Here is a 15,816-nt window from a genome sequence, read left to right as displayed (position 1 = left end):
TCCCGTGTCCTCCTAGGCATACTTTGTGATTGTTTTTACTATACTATCCATCACACCTGCGGAAGTATATATTTTCTATTTTTTTTTCTCTAAATGGCTTCTTGAGGAATGATGTTTGTTGTAGCTTCTCCAATTCCTACTCTATCTAGTAGGCATTCTATAAATATGTGAGAAATGAAAACAAACAAGTGTGCAGTGTTGTTTTAAGTGCTGACATAAGTTCCTAGGTTGTCCTGTTTTCCTGGGCATTTCATCATATGTTTTCTTCCCCATGGAATATTGAATACTAGATTGACTTATGCTTACTCCTTCTTTACAGTAATTTTTTTGCTTTTTAGGGCCACACCCACTGCATATTGAAGTTCCCTGGCTAGGGGTCGCATTGGAGCTGCAGCTGCCAGCCTACACTACAGCCATAGCAGTGCAGGATCTGAACCACATCTACAACTTACCACAGCTCACAGCAACGTCAGATCCTTAACCCACTAAGAAACGCCAGGGATTGAACCCACATCCTCATGGATACTAGTTGGGCTTGTTACTGCTAATCCACAATGGTAACTCCCTACAGTAAATATTAATGACTTAGACCAAACAACAATATGTGAAGAATAGCTTTTCAAGTGTTTTAATATTTGCTTTTCAAAAGTAGAATTAACTGATTTTATAACTCATATCTATAAAAACAGTATTAAATTTATTTAAGTAGAGAGATTATCAAATATTTTTGACTCTGTAATTTTTTCTCCCTTTCACTCTATTTAGCTAAAGGACACGAGATCAGCAGATCAGAAAACAACACTACTTCATTTTCTTGTGGAAATATGTGAAGAAAAGTACCCTGATATCCTGAATTTTGTGGACGATTTGGAACATTTAGACAAAGCTAGTAAAGGTTGGTGCTTTTATAGAAATTTTAGTGCTCTGGGTCTTTAGTTGGTACTTCGAAGACAGAAAATAATACCTTTTATTTGAATATACTTGCCACTTTGACACAGTGTTTTCATAGTAAGTATGTCATTTTAAAAATAAAGTTGAAGGACATTTTATGAATTATCATTATTGGAGCTTAGTTATTGAAGTTTAACTTGTTTGATTAGATAATGAGGCTCCATATTCAAAAATACATAGTTCTTCAGTTTAAACCTTTTGAATACCTACCAGCTCACCCATTGCTGCTAAGCCCTCTCCGCCCATGGCAGTGCAATGCTCCCTGGGTAAGTGTCATTCACAGACATTTGGGACTATTATGCATTTGAGTCAAGCAGCTTGTTCTGAAAGTCAATATCCCCCTTGGCCTGAAAATTTTTTCTTCTAATTTAAATTAATTTTTTTAATTAAAATATAATTGATTTACAGTCTTGTATCAATTTCTACTGTTCATATATGTGTATATATATATGTATATACTTTTTCTTATACTATCTTCCATCATGGTCTATCCTAAGAGGGTGGATATAGTTTCCTATGCTCAACCGTAGGCCAGAATTTTAAATCTCCATCCACCTACCTTGCAGGTAGAGCCTGCTTTGTTTGTCTTGGGAGGCACCAAACAGCCAGAGCTTCCAGTCACTGCTTCCTAATGTCCCAGTTTCCAACCTACTTCTTAGTTTGTGCTGTGGACTTAGATCAGATTATAGAAAGGGTCAGAGAAAGGATAGGCCCTATTTTTTATATTTGGTTTGAATATGACTTAAATAATTTTTCATCACCTGAAGAACCCAGATTTGACTTTTGTATCGTAACAATTCTGTGGACAAAACTTTACTTGCCTGAAAAAAAAAAAAAAGAATTTATGGATACACATTTGTATGAAGACATGCAAATGTGTGTGCACATACATTTTGGAAAACATCTCATTTGGACTGGTGGAGTATGTGTATTCTTTTTGTAGAGGCCACTGGGTCATTTGTCAACTTAAAGGAGACTTTTCCTGTATTAAAGTGGATATTTCTTCTTAAAATGAAAAAAATCACTTTTATCATTTTATCCTCCATTTAAATTGTTTCTTCTATAAAGTGAGGATTGTAGCACTTGTTTTTCAGAGAGGCATGTGATTAGATGAGATGTTCTTTGACACTTTTTCCTGAGATGTCTGTTTCTTTTTTTCCCCTTTTTTAAAAATTGTAGTTGATTTACAGTGTCGTGCTAATTTCTGCTATACAGCAAAGTGACCTAGTCATACTTATGTATCTATATATACGCTTATATGTGTGTATATATATATATATATATATATATATATATACACACATTCCCTTTCTTATATTACTTCTATCATGTTCTATCCCAAGAGATTGGATATAATTCTCTGTGCTGTACAGTAGGACTTCATTGTGGTTTATTTGAAGCATATATCTTATATAGCCTTTTGGAAAAAAAAAATGCTGGAAATAGTCTGGATTTTTAAAGATAAAAAATAAACTTTTGGGAGTTCTCGTCGTGGCGCAGTGGTTAATGAGTCTGACTAGGAACCATGATGTTTTGGGTTCGATCCCTGCCCTTGCTCAGTGGGTTGGGGATCTGACATTGCCGTGAGCTGTGTTGAGGGTTGCTACTGGCCTACATCACAGCCACAGCAACATCAGATCCAAGCCACGTCTGTGACTACACCATAGCTTATGGCAATGCTGGATCCTTAACCCACTGAGTGAGGCCAAGGATTGAACCCACACCCTCATGGATCCTAGTTGGTCTGTTATCGCTGAGCCACGACGAGAACTCCTAGAAGGTAGCTTTCTTAAAATGAAATTTCTAAAATTTTGAAAATAAAATTTGAAATAAAATTTGAGTAAATGGGATGAATAAGAATTAAAAATGGGTGTTCTTCGAGGATATTAAGCTTAGTAAGTAACAGTACTAGATGAAGAAGTGTTGTAAAGTGCCTCGAAATATTGATGGATTTCTTTTTCTAGGGAAAAGATGGTTGAGTGGTTAATAGCTTATATCCGCATTGGGTCCTCAGCAAAAATTAAATCAGTGTGGACATTTTCTGATAATAGCCATTTGCATTTCTGATCACTTCAACCATCTTTCCTACTAGTTCTAAAACTGAACAGTAAGCTGGAACTTCTCTTTCAGATATATTTTTGTATAATTTATGGTCTTGCAGTTTTGGCTATAAGTTTTCAAAATGTAATTTATCAATTTGACTCATTTGATTGTACTTAAAATTCTGCATAAATACTACAATATTTTGCTTTTGAAAAACATTCAACTTTCATAAGTGCTTGGAGAGTTGTAACTTGGTAATGAGAGTCTTCTGTTTGTTTTCCTTTTTGGTGTGTCTATGGGGCATTCAGGGGGCCTTGGAGGTTTTAGTCTCCATCTGTTAGAGCAGAGGCATGCATATGTGTATGGGTCAGCAGATACTGTGAATGTGTTTCACAGGGAGCAGCCAACTTCATATTTGAAACAGAAAAGCCAGCACTGAGAGATTTTTTTTATAGTGTAGGTGATGGTTGAGCATAATTTCTTTTTATGATTACTTTACTTATTAATGTATGAAATTTTGGAGTATAATATGTAATATTTTGAATGAAATAAGTCTATGTTTGCTTTGGAGAATTTCAGTGCTCTTACATTATAGATCATTTGAAAGTTTCCACATTTGAAGTCTCCTCAGTGAGCTATCACATGAATTAAGAAGTACCTTTGTTTTTGAGACATAACAAATCCTGGCCATTAGATACTCCTGGATCAGCAGGGAGAACTTTCATTGCAACTAATGAGCTTACCCGTATGACAATTTTCAAGAATCTACTTCATTAGGGCTGCTTCTTTGCTGAAAGATAATGGCTTTACAGCCTTTCTGTTGTATTTCAGTGAAAATATTTGGGGTCATTATTGTATTTCTGTATACCCTTGTAATATTTCTTTCCTTTATGGACTTCTAAGGGTTGAATACATTTTCTCTTGTCTAAACAGTTAAAATTAATGAACCTCTAATATATGATGGTTTTATTGATTATTTCATAGTAACTTGTTTCATTATTAAATTGGAATGGTATTTTATTAATGAATAGAAAATATGACCAAACTTTGAGGGGTCTGGAGCGACTTAAAATAACACCAAGGTCAACTTAAAACATCAGCTTGTTCAGCTCATGTCCTCTTTAAGGTTATTATAGCTCTATCATATATTTCCATTCTTCCCTAGATAGTTAACCCTGAATTCTAGAATGCCATGCTAGTTTAGTCTGTAACTCACTTAATCAGTGAACAAGTACGTGTTGTGTGATTACTGTGTCTGAAACAGTGCTCTTGTCTTGCTGCTGGTCCAAGGTGTAGTTTCTGTATCTTGGTGCAGCTCAGGTTACCTCATTCACATCTGGCTTCTGCCCCAGCTGGCTTCTCCCTTTTTCTCTCAATGTGCTTGGCTTCCTCCCCTCCTTCTATGCACCCTCTGAGTATTACTGCTACTATTAACCTAATATTAATTCATTCTCCTTTTTTCTCCCTGTAGCTTCTCCTTAGATGATCCATTTAATCCACAAGGGCTTAAATACCATCATTACACTAATGACTTGCAGATTTATGTCCCAGACTTCCTTCTGAGCTCCACACTTGTATATCCAGCAGCTGCCTTGTCCTCTCCAGCTGCCTCACAGTGTGCAGACCATGATATGCCATAAAATGTCGCTCTTGTTTCCTACTCCTTTACTTTCCCCCCAGCTTGTATTTACTTGAGAAAGCCCTTTTTGGCCTACTTGCTTCTTCTTTCCTTTTTCTGATTTTGCTTGTCTCTGTATAGCCTCAGCACCCTAGCTAAGAGCTCAGTGGTAGATTCTATGGGAAGTGGCAGCTGTGGCCTAGCATGTTGTCTAGTTCTTACCTTTGTCAGGTGCTTTAAAGTAAATGCCTCCTTCCCTCTGTGCTTTTTACTAGTACTTGCTGGGAACCTCACTTAAGTTTCTATGTATTCAGATAACTTTAGGATGAATTCATAGATTTTCCAGAAAATCTTAGACCACTATGTAAGAACTACTACTCTAGATTAGAGACTATTCTTGGAACTGCTTGGAATGAAACTAGCTTCTAAAGATAGGGCAATATTCAGTGTATTATCAGAGTGGATTTGATGATTGCCCATTGCTAATATTTTTTTTTTCACTTTTTCCATTTCCACATTTTCTGCTTTTAGGAGCATTCTTTGATGTTGTATCTTTGATTTTTGTTCGCTCCACTTTGTAGACCTCTGCTTTTAAGACTGTTTGTTTGCTTTTGGCGGGTAATTCCTTAGTCTGACCCAAATATTTGTCTACTCAAGTACATCTCCTAGATTTCAATTCCTTGTGACTTTCCAACATTTTATGACAAATGCCTTACTAGATAGTGACTGTTTGTGTTTTATTCACCTACTGTGAGCTCTTGGAATGCCTAATTTCCAGGTGGCTGCCACCTGGAAATGCATAGTATTTGAAAATTTCAAATTCATCTGCAGAAACTATTTTCAAAGCTTCCATTAACCTCCTTATACTCTAGACTTTCAAAAGTACCAATTAAAATTTATTAGCAGGTTTTATATGAATTTTAGATATCCAGCATCAGTTAATAATTTAACTGCATTTTATATTTAAGTATATATTGAAAATACATAGACATATTTATTGTATAATAGAATTAAAAATACAACTAATATTGTGTTAGTTGGAACCATTATGTCATGGAGACTAAAGTTGGAGCCTCATAGTTTTGTGAGATAATTCTTTTGATGTTTCAAATAAATTCTAAAATATTAGAGCTTTTAAAAAATATGCATTCATGTATGTTTCTACCAATACAATGAAATAAGTTGACAAAACACAATGTCTGTGGGGAAGGCATTTACAGTAAGATAATTTAGTTAAAGAAGATATGATTAGGATATTGATTCAATTGAATTGTCAATAAAGAGCACAAAATTTATTGTGTTGTGGGCTGGATTCTATCCCTACATATTGAAGCCCTAACCCCTACTACCTCAGCATGTATATTGAGATAAGGCCTTCAAAGTAGTGATTATGTTAAAATGGGGCCCTCAGGGTGCCCCAAATATAGTCTGAGCTGTGTCTTTGTAAGAAGAGGAAACTTGAACACAGAGAGACATCAACGGTGCACATACACAGAGGACCAGGCATAGCTGGTCATAGGGCATAGCAAAACTGCGATCATCAGCAAGCCAAGGAGAGAGGCTTCAGAAGAAATCAAACTTACCAACACCTTGATCGTGACTCTTAAACTGTGAGAAAATAAATTTCTATTGTTTAAGCCACCCAGTATGTGGCATTTTGTGATGGCAGCCCTAGCAAACTAATTGACAATAACAACGCATTTTTCTTGTTTACTGTTTTGGCTTTGGAATAGTGTGGCCTCTACTGAATGGTTTTTGAATTATCAGATAATTTGAAGAACAGTCATAGGCCTGCTGAGTTGGATGTTCACTGGCAATCAATTTAGGCATATCAAAATTCCTTACATGGTTTTAAATAATTATAAGTATGCCTCAATTCCCTCTTTGAATAGGCATCACACATAAATTAGTACGTATATGAGGAAATATTGAGGTATTCTAAATAAATGTATTCATAAGCTTTTACATTTAATTTTCAGGGTGAGAAATGAGGCATTTCCTAGATCTTATTTTAGAATGCATTCATTTACACTGGACTAAGTATACTAAGTTTTTGTTTTGTATTGTCATTTCTTTTAGTCACTATATCCCTACGCGTATTTCCACATTTTTGCCTGTTTTGTTACTATAATGTTTGTAATTTCCTTTTAAGCAAGTAACTGATAAAGACTAGTGACTCTCTGAACTATTAGTTGACACTTTTCTCAAATGAGGTATGAATACATTTTTTTTCCTTTTCTTCTCATTACCCTATGGAAATAGAGTAAGTATTTGATGTCTCCCACTTGAGTAGCACTGATTCCACATATAGATGGAGAGTAAGATGCTATGTCTAGAAAGCTAGTCTATGACTCCTATGTAGTTAGGTCTCAATGATCTATTTTGACTATTTTTAGCCATCTAATACATATATCAAGAACTGTAAAATAATTTTAATATTACTATAAGCCAAATAGAATAAAAAATAAATTTACTTTTAAAATGTAATTCACATGTAGGTTTACATATACTTATTGAAAGTATAGTCTGTGTAGAAGTTTATATTCAGGAAATTAACTCTTGTAACATAAAAAGGTATAATGGGAATTCCTGTTGTGGTTCAGCAGGTTAGGGACCCAATATAGTGTCCCTGAGGATGTGGGTTCGATCCCTGGCCTTGCTCAGTGGATTAAGGAATCTTCTGTGGTGTACACTGGCAGCTGCAGCTCCAATTCAACCCCTAGCCCAGGAACTTCCATATGCCACAGTTGTGGCCCTAAAAAGAAAAAAAAAAAAAAGGTGTAATGAAATATAACTGAGCTATTCACAGGTAATTGCAGGATTTATGGAAAATATTTATAGTGCACTGGGGGTGCAGTATACTGATAAAGAGCCACAAGGTCCAAGTTGTTTGATGGGCAACATTTTATTTAACTCCTGCTAGTTTATTTCCAAGGATTATCTATGTAGTGTTGGCATCAAAAGTTCAAATTGGAAATTTCCATCTGAGGTTGTATTGCATTGTTTTATGGTGCAAATATAAACTATTTTAGAAGGCAGTAAGAGAGACTGTAGAAAGAATATGGCCAAAATCCCTAGAAGGATTAAGGGTTCTGTGGACTGACATTGAAGAACACTGCCATGGAGGAACTACTTGCAGCTAAAGATTGCTTTTTGAGATACTGAGCTAGGAACATTTCCTGAATTGGCTGCTGCTTGGGCTGATAGATGATGATGAAGAAGAAAACCACATTGGGAAGACCTCTATATCTTTTTGGAGGTTAGCAGACTGAAAGTGGCATCAATACAACATTAATCTTTTCGAGAAACTAACAGTTTACAGTGTTTGCAGATTTTTGGCCAGCTGCAGATTTGAAATAGCTATTCGAACAGTTCTATCAGTGTCACCCATGAGCCATAGCGAACATCAAGTAACAGGACAGGATCAACAGTGACGACCAAGGTCTTGGAGCTCTCCTAGACTGCTGTCTGGGAAGCAGTATTTACTGTACTCCAGTTTTACAACATGAAAATGAGAAATTGCAAACAGGGTAGCTGAAAGAAAATTTCAGAACAAGGGCTTTCTGAAGGATAGCTAACACAACAAATTTGTATACTATAAAGACGCCTGAGCAGTGGATGTAGCAAACACAGTTATGGCTGTGTGCACAGTATCTCATTGCTCACAAGTTGATATGTAACCAACTGGGTAAAGAGGCATGGAGCTGATAAGATGCTAAAGGTAGAATTGTCAGCTGCTTCCCAAAACCAGACTGTGTTCGTGCAGCTTGTAAAATCTTGAATTAGTAGTTATACTAGTTTCCTAGGGCTGCCATAAACTGTCACCACAAACCAGGTCACTTTAAACAACATAAATTTATTCCTTCACTGTTCAGGAATGTAGAAATCTGAAATCAAGGTGTCAATAGGATTGGTTTCTTCTGGAGCATCTCAGGAAGAACCATTCAATGCCTCTCTCTTAGCTTCTAGTTAATTGCCAGAAATCCTTGGCATTCTTCTGTTCCACTTTCATACTGCTTTATTCTCTATGTCCCTCTGTCCTCACTTTTCCTAAATCCAGGATGATTTCAAGTTGAGATCTTTCACTAATTCGCTCTGCAAAGATCCTATTTCAAAATAAGTGATATTCCAGTATTCTGAGCAGAAATGGATTTTGAGGGCACACTGTTCACACCACTCATCATCCTTGTCATCAGTCCACTAAGTGCATGGAGGCAGCACTGTCATCTTTGCGGACTAGGAAATAGTTAAGGCTAATGGTACTAATAGGTAGTATATATGGAAAGTGTTTATATTATATTGTGATTCTTTTGATGTTTAAGGGTTATTGTTAATTAGCTTGTGAAATACTTTTTTCTTATATGCAAATACTAAAGCAGTTAAACCAGAAATTTAGAATATTTTTATTGGTTTTTATTGATAGGCAGTGACAATTTTATTGATAGGCAGTGACAATTATAATAATTCCAATAAATTATTTCAGTGGGTAAAATAAAAATGTGATCCTGGGAAGATTATAGCATTATGTTATGGGAGAGGCCATTATCACAGGATAGATTCTGAATCCAGGCAACTGAGGTTCTAACCCCAGCTCTGCCTGTTGCCAGAGGTATAATCTTGGATGAGTTTCTTAGACTCTCCAGGATTCAGTTTTCTTATGTATAAGATGGGGATACTGTATGTAATTTAGAGGTTTATTGTGAGGATTAAATAGGTTTATATGTGTAATTTTAAAGCTTGTATAGCATCTAATAAGCACTGTTTCTGCGTTTGTCGCAGTCGTTGCTGTTATTTTTCAGTGATTATATCTTGTTTACATAATCTGCCTAGGCTGCCATTAATGATGCAGGTAAACATGGATTTCTGTGAATAATATATTACTATAGAATGGTGTTTTTTTTGGCCTTGCCTGTGACATGGAATTTCCCGGGCCAGGAATAGAACTTGTGCCACCAAGGCAACCTGAGCTGCTGCAGTGACAACATCAGATCTTTAACCACACTGTGCCACAAGGGAACTCCTAGAATTTTAATATATAGTCTCAAAAGTTGTTTAAACAGATTCCACCTGTGTCTTGCCTGAAATTTATGCAAGCTTTAGAATTCAAGGCCAAGAATTTTATAGATTCATGTTATTGAAAAACTCTTGCACTTTTCTAAAAACAGAGGAATAATATACATATAGGAAATTGCACAAATTGTAAATGTACAGCTAAATGCATTTTCACCAATTGGATATACTAGCATGGGGAATGGAATTTGGAAAATGGATTCTTTTTAGCCTCTGTGCTAAGAAACTCTATTTTTATTTTCATATTTTGAGCTTTGATATAAGATTTCCTTTGAAATGTGTTTCTATTACTAAAAAACCTTTGAGAACAACTAGTCTCCAGGAACTTATAGTTTTTTTTTTTTCCTTTTCTGGAGCTGTTTGGATGTTATGTAAATTTAAATTTACCAGCCCAGAATTATTAAGACATATCATATGGAAATTTGAATTAACACTGAAGATAAATGACACAAGTAATAGGAACATCTAAAAGATCTTTACTCACCTTTATAGGAAAACCTAAAGAAAATGTCTTCTTAGATAATCTTCCTCTCTCACCTTAGAAGTAGAAATTTAAAATTGATCAGTTGGGAGACCCTTGTGTCATATAAATATGTCTATCACTGTGATGGCAGCTTTTCAGCGGTTGTCTGTCAAACTACATATTTTACAGATAAAAAAGAACTATTGCTCATTAATAGTTTTTGATATGTTTTGACCTTATAAGCAAAGAACCCTTTCCAAAAATTACATTGAATTCTTACTGCATAGCAGACACTGTCATAGGCCCTTGTATTAATAAAGATTATACTGATTTTGAGTGACATGAAAAAAATGGCTTACATAAGATTCATTCATTCATTATTACCTGAGTTGTGTTTTGAATGCCTCTTCTGTCTCAGGCAGCATTTGGGGTACAAGATAGAGTACATGAACCAAAAGAAAAGTCTACTCTCGTGAAGTTTACATTTTATTTTATTTTTTTATTTTTTAATGATTTTTCTTTTTTTCCACTATAGCTGGTTTACAGCGTTCTGTCAATTTTCTACTATATAGCAAGGTGACCCAGTCACACATACATATATACATTCGTTTTTCTCACATTATCATGTTCTATCACAAGTGACTAGATATAGTTTGTGCTGCTATACAGCAGAATCTCATTGCTTATCCACTCCAAAGGCAATAGTTTGTATCTATTAAACCGAAATTCCCAGTCTATCCCACTCCCTCTCCCTACCCCTTGACAACCACAAGTCTGTTCTCCATGTCCATGATTTTCTTCTCTGTGGAATGGTTCATTTGTGCCATCTATTAGATTCCAGATATAAGTAATATCATATGGTATTTGTCTTTCTCTTTCTGACTTACTTCACTTAGTATGACTGAGTCTCTAGTTCCATTCATGTTGTTGCTGCAAATGGCATTATTTTGTTCTTTTTTTTTTACATTTTTAGATAGTGATACAAAACACAAACCAAAGAAAGAAATCAATGTCTATTAAGTCAGGTAGTTAGCACTGGAATTGGAGGTCAGGTGGGTTGTTTTTGAAATGTAGGTTGGATGGTCAGAGAAGACCTCATAGGGAAGGACTTTGCATGAAAGCCTGACAGGTGTGAGGCAAAGTAAATAAGAGAAGCACTCGGGCAGAGGGAAGAGCAGGTGCATAAACCCTAGATATGGATGTGAGCCTGGATCAGAAGGAGGGGAGGGAAGGGGATAATAGGAGACGACAGTCGGAGAGGTAACTGATCTTTCCATTACAGATCTGTCCATAGGGATATTATTGGCCATTGTAAAGATTTTGACTTTGCTCTAAGATGAGGAGCCTTTGGTAGGATTTTGAGTGAAAGAGTGACATCTGCCTTGCATTTTCAAAGGATTGCTTTGGCTCCCCTGTTAGAGGGAAATGGAAGAAGCAGAGAAACCACTTGGATCCGTAGTAATAGTCCAGGGGAGAGACAATGTTGGATGGGACCAAGAGGTGAGAAGGATTTATGAATCTGCGTTGAAGCTATGTAGAACCCACAGGACTTATTCTGTGATTGAGTGTGTGGTGGATGAAGGAAAGAGAGGAGTCATAACACCAATACTGAGAGGTAGGAATGTATTCCAGGAGGAAGATTTCCAATTTGAAAATGTAACTTTAAGATGCCTATTAACCATTAAGTAAGGATATTCAATAGGCATTGGAGTTCAGGGGAAAGATTTAAGCAGGAGAAAAAAATTGAAATTTTTCAAGCTCAGAGATAAGCAGTCCAGAACTTGTTAGGTCGCATGGTCTCCAATAACCCTACATGAAAATTCATCTCATAATATGCAGATCAGTCAGTCTATCCTTAAGATTCACCAGTGGGACACATTAAAAGCAACACCACCTCCCTCCCACACACATGTATACAAAATCATTATCCCTAGGGAATATTTTGACTATGGTTACAAATATCTCTTTTATGGACTCTTGTGTTTAATAATGTTCTTGACCATCATATTTTCAGAAAGGAATTTTTAAATTCTTATAGGGAAACATGATTTTTTATTAGATAGGCTTTTCCCACTAATTTTGTTTTCTCTTCTAAAAAGCCCGTTAGGCCTTTCACACCCTACCTGTAGCTGGGGAGGATAAGACTGCTTCTTTCTCCCCAGAGTGGGAGAGATGGGTCAACAGAACTGACTGAAGCCCTTTCACTGGCTGTATTCATCATTTCTTCTGCTTGCCTTCTACCTACATTTCCACTTTCCAGACTCCGTAGCAAATATTGGCAGTTTTTTTGCAGTGTGATGTATTTTAAAAATGTAACAAAAATATCCTCATTGCATATACAGATCTTCCTCAACTTAGGATGATGTTATATTTAGATAAATCCATAACAAGTTCAAAATACCGTAAACCAAAAAGGCATGGACTTCACCCAATCTACCGAAAATTGTAGCTTAAGCTGGCCTAACTTAATCTTGTCCAGAACATACATTAGCCTACAGTTGGGCAAAATAATCTAACATGAGGCCTAGTTTATAATAAAGGGTTGGAAATCTTATGTAATTTATTGAATCCTGTACTGAAATTGAAAAACAGTATGGTTCTGTAGGTACAGAATGACTGGAAGTATACCAGTAGTTTACCCTTAAGATCACTGATTGGATCACAAGAGTGTCTACCACACATGACTAGCCTGGGACAAGGTCAAAATTCAAAGCCCAAAGAATGGTTTCTATTGAACACGTATAGCTTTCTCTACCATTGTAAAGTTGGAAAATTGTGAAGTGTAACATAAGTCGGGGATCATTGTAGTGCAGTAAATTAAATAAATAGCAAATGCAAATTATAATATATTATTATATGAGGGTCCCATTAAGAATCAGAACCACAGGATGCAGGAAAAGCTGAGGATGACTGGCCAGTCACTTAGCATTGCTTCTTTTAATTTATACCTTTTGTGCCTATCATGAACCAAACTGCAATTTGAGTTCGTGCTTTTTTAACTGTCTTATTTCAATTTTATACTTTTTTATCAGCATAATGGAGTTTTATAATGATATTATAGACCTTAATGTTAAGGAATTTTTTTTTACTGCTACTGAAGTTTTTGTCCATCTTGTCCATCCAGTTTATTATTTTTAACTTACATTTGTGAAATATTCTTACAGCTTTGTTGGATATCTTTATTAATACAATCTAATTGGAAAAATCATTATCTTGGGAGCCTGAAATGCTATGAGCTCTAGTTTCTCTCACAAAACAATTGTGTCTAAGAGCATAGGAAGGTTAGTTTAGTTTGAATGTGTACATAGTTTTATGGTAATAAGTTGTTGCTTAAGAATTCAATTTCCCTGTAATGCATCATGGTACATAAGAATGGATGTGACATTTCTTAGTGTGCTGGTTATAAAATAATGACCAACACCTCTAGGAGATATTCACAGACAATTATTATTCAATTATAGAGATTACGTAAATGTATGTAATCTCTCCTTTTTAGTTGAAATCTTAACATGGTAAATCATAGAGGCCATTGTATTATAGAAAGCCTGTATTCACGATTTCTGTAAACCTAAATATTTACAGTTGTGATTTTAACTTTTATTCAAAGCTTCTCTAACACCTCTAGTGTATAATTATCATAATGACTAGGCACTTGGAAAAAAGCCTGTGTCTTGGATTTTAAGGTTTTAGATACTTAATCTGTTGTATTTTCCCATTTCATTCTTAATGCCTTCATCTCGAGAGGTTAAAATTAAATCCCAAATCCATTCTTTCAACAAACATTTGAGTATCTGTACTGTGTTATGTAACTGAAGATACAAAGATGAATAAATATGACTTTTCCCTTAGGAGTTCCCTGTCAGTTGGGAAAGGAAGACACATCAAAATAAAAGTTTATAAAGTATAGTAATTGCAGAGATAGAGATAATTACCAGCTATGATGGGCAAGGAGAGCCCATTACCAGGGGCCTGACCAGAGTTTTGGATATGAATTTAAAGTATGAATAGGAGTGACTTGAGTGGAATGGACATACAGACACATTATTTCTAGCATCAGCTATGGAAGAGATTGAAAGGGACGGGGGAAGGAAACTACAAGCAGGACTGTTGTTGTGGGAATAAAATGTGGCAGAATAGGAAGTAGAGTACACCTACTCTACTGGATGGAGATCAGATGTTGTCATGTATTTTTACTCTCTGGTTTTAAGCAGAAAAGGGGCATCTTTAAGTTAATATTAGAAGCTCCCGGAGTTCCCGTCTTGGCGCAGCAGAAACGAATCCAACTAGGAACCATGAGGTTGCGAGTCTGACCCATGGCCTCGCTCAGTGGGTTAAGGATCAGGCATTGCCGTGAGCTGTGGTGTAGGTGGCAGACGTGACTCAGATCTGGCATTGCTGTGGCTGTGGCATAGGCTGGCAGCAATAGCTCCGATTAAATCCCTAGCCTGGGAACCTCCATATGCCACGTGGGTGCGGCCCTAAAAAGACAAGACACACACACATACACACACACACAAAGAAGAAGCTCCCCATGTACAGTATGAAGGTGACTCTGAGAGAGATCATAGGAGACCAGAGGTTAGAGGAGAGAGAAGTGTTCCAGATGCCTTGAATAATGTTCAGCCTAGCAAGGAGGCAGGTTGTATTTGTCAAGTAAACTACAGGGGATGTCATCATCCTTTGGACCTGGGGGTTCAGAAGAAGGAAGGGTCAAAACTAGCAGGATTCTAGTGCAGGAATCAGAATTTATGGTTCTGCTACCCACTGACGTGTGGAAATTACAGATGGGCAGTTGGTTCGGGGCAGAGACACATGGTGTTTGAGGTGACTGAGGGACATCCCATCTGATTGAATATTAAAGGAGTAAAATGCAAAAGTTGAAATTGCCTTTAAAACTCTAGTCAACTCTAGTCTATCTTTTGTTACCTCTAAATAATGAAAAGGAATAAAAAAATAGTATTAATTTATTGGTCAAGAAATGTGACACAGAGTTCCCCTTGTAGTGTAGCAGAAACAAATCCAGCTAGTATCCATGAGGATGCAGGTTCAATCACTGGCCTCATTCAGTGGGTTAAGCATCCGTTGTTGCTGTGACCTGTGGTGTAGGTTGCAGACATGGCTTGGATCTAGTGTTGCTATGGCTGTGGCATAGGCTGGCAGCTGAGCTCCGATTCAATCCCTAGTCTGGGAATTCCATATGCTGGAGGTGCAGCCAAAAAAAGCAAATAAATAAATAATAATAATAATAATAATAAAAAGAAAAAGAAACCTGACAAAGTTGAAAGGTAAAATTTACATACAGATCGAATACAGAGACACCAGTACATTAATACTTTGTCGAGGGTGTACAATTTAAAATTCTCTGCTCTAGTGGGATTTCTAATACAAAAAATTATAGTCACTGACCTCAAAGAACTTGATACATGAGGAAAGCATGGCTAAATTATGCTCAAAGATGTATAAGGGTAATATCTTTGTAAATATAATTGCTCAAAAAGAAAAAACCAAGCAAGTCCTCAAATGATCCTTTGTTTTTCCCATCAGATGGCCTCAAACATTGGATTGTCTTTTGTCTGCTTAGAACTTGCACAGACCTCTCCCTATTCCACTTGTGCTTTGGTCTTTATTTAAAAATGAGCAGTGAAAAGTTGGTCAATTACACTTAAATCCT

General features: G+C 36.2%; 1 protein-coding gene across 2 annotated transcripts in view; it reads left to right on the top strand.

Annotated features, from left to right (window-relative positions):
* DIAPH3 (diaphanous related formin 3) overlaps positions 1-15,816 on the top strand; it is a 502,120-nt gene that overhangs the window by 301,297 nt on the left and 185,007 nt on the right. For both annotated transcript variants that reach the window (XM_021065648.1, XM_021065649.1), the window contains one exon: positions 766-895. In XM_021065648.1, coding sequence (XP_020921307.1) covers positions 766-895 — 130 coding nt within the window. The remainder of the gene's footprint in view (positions 1-765; positions 896-15,816) is intronic.

Source organism: Sus scrofa, chromosome 11, assembly GCF_000003025.6.
Source record: "Sus scrofa isolate TJ Tabasco breed Duroc chromosome 11, Sscrofa11.1, whole genome shotgun sequence".
In the NCBI taxonomy this organism is placed as follows: domain Eukaryota; kingdom Metazoa; phylum Chordata; class Mammalia; order Artiodactyla; family Suidae; genus Sus; species Sus scrofa.
The sequence above is the reverse complement of the archived record's forward strand: the minus strand, read 5'-3'. Positions and strand labels throughout refer to the sequence as shown.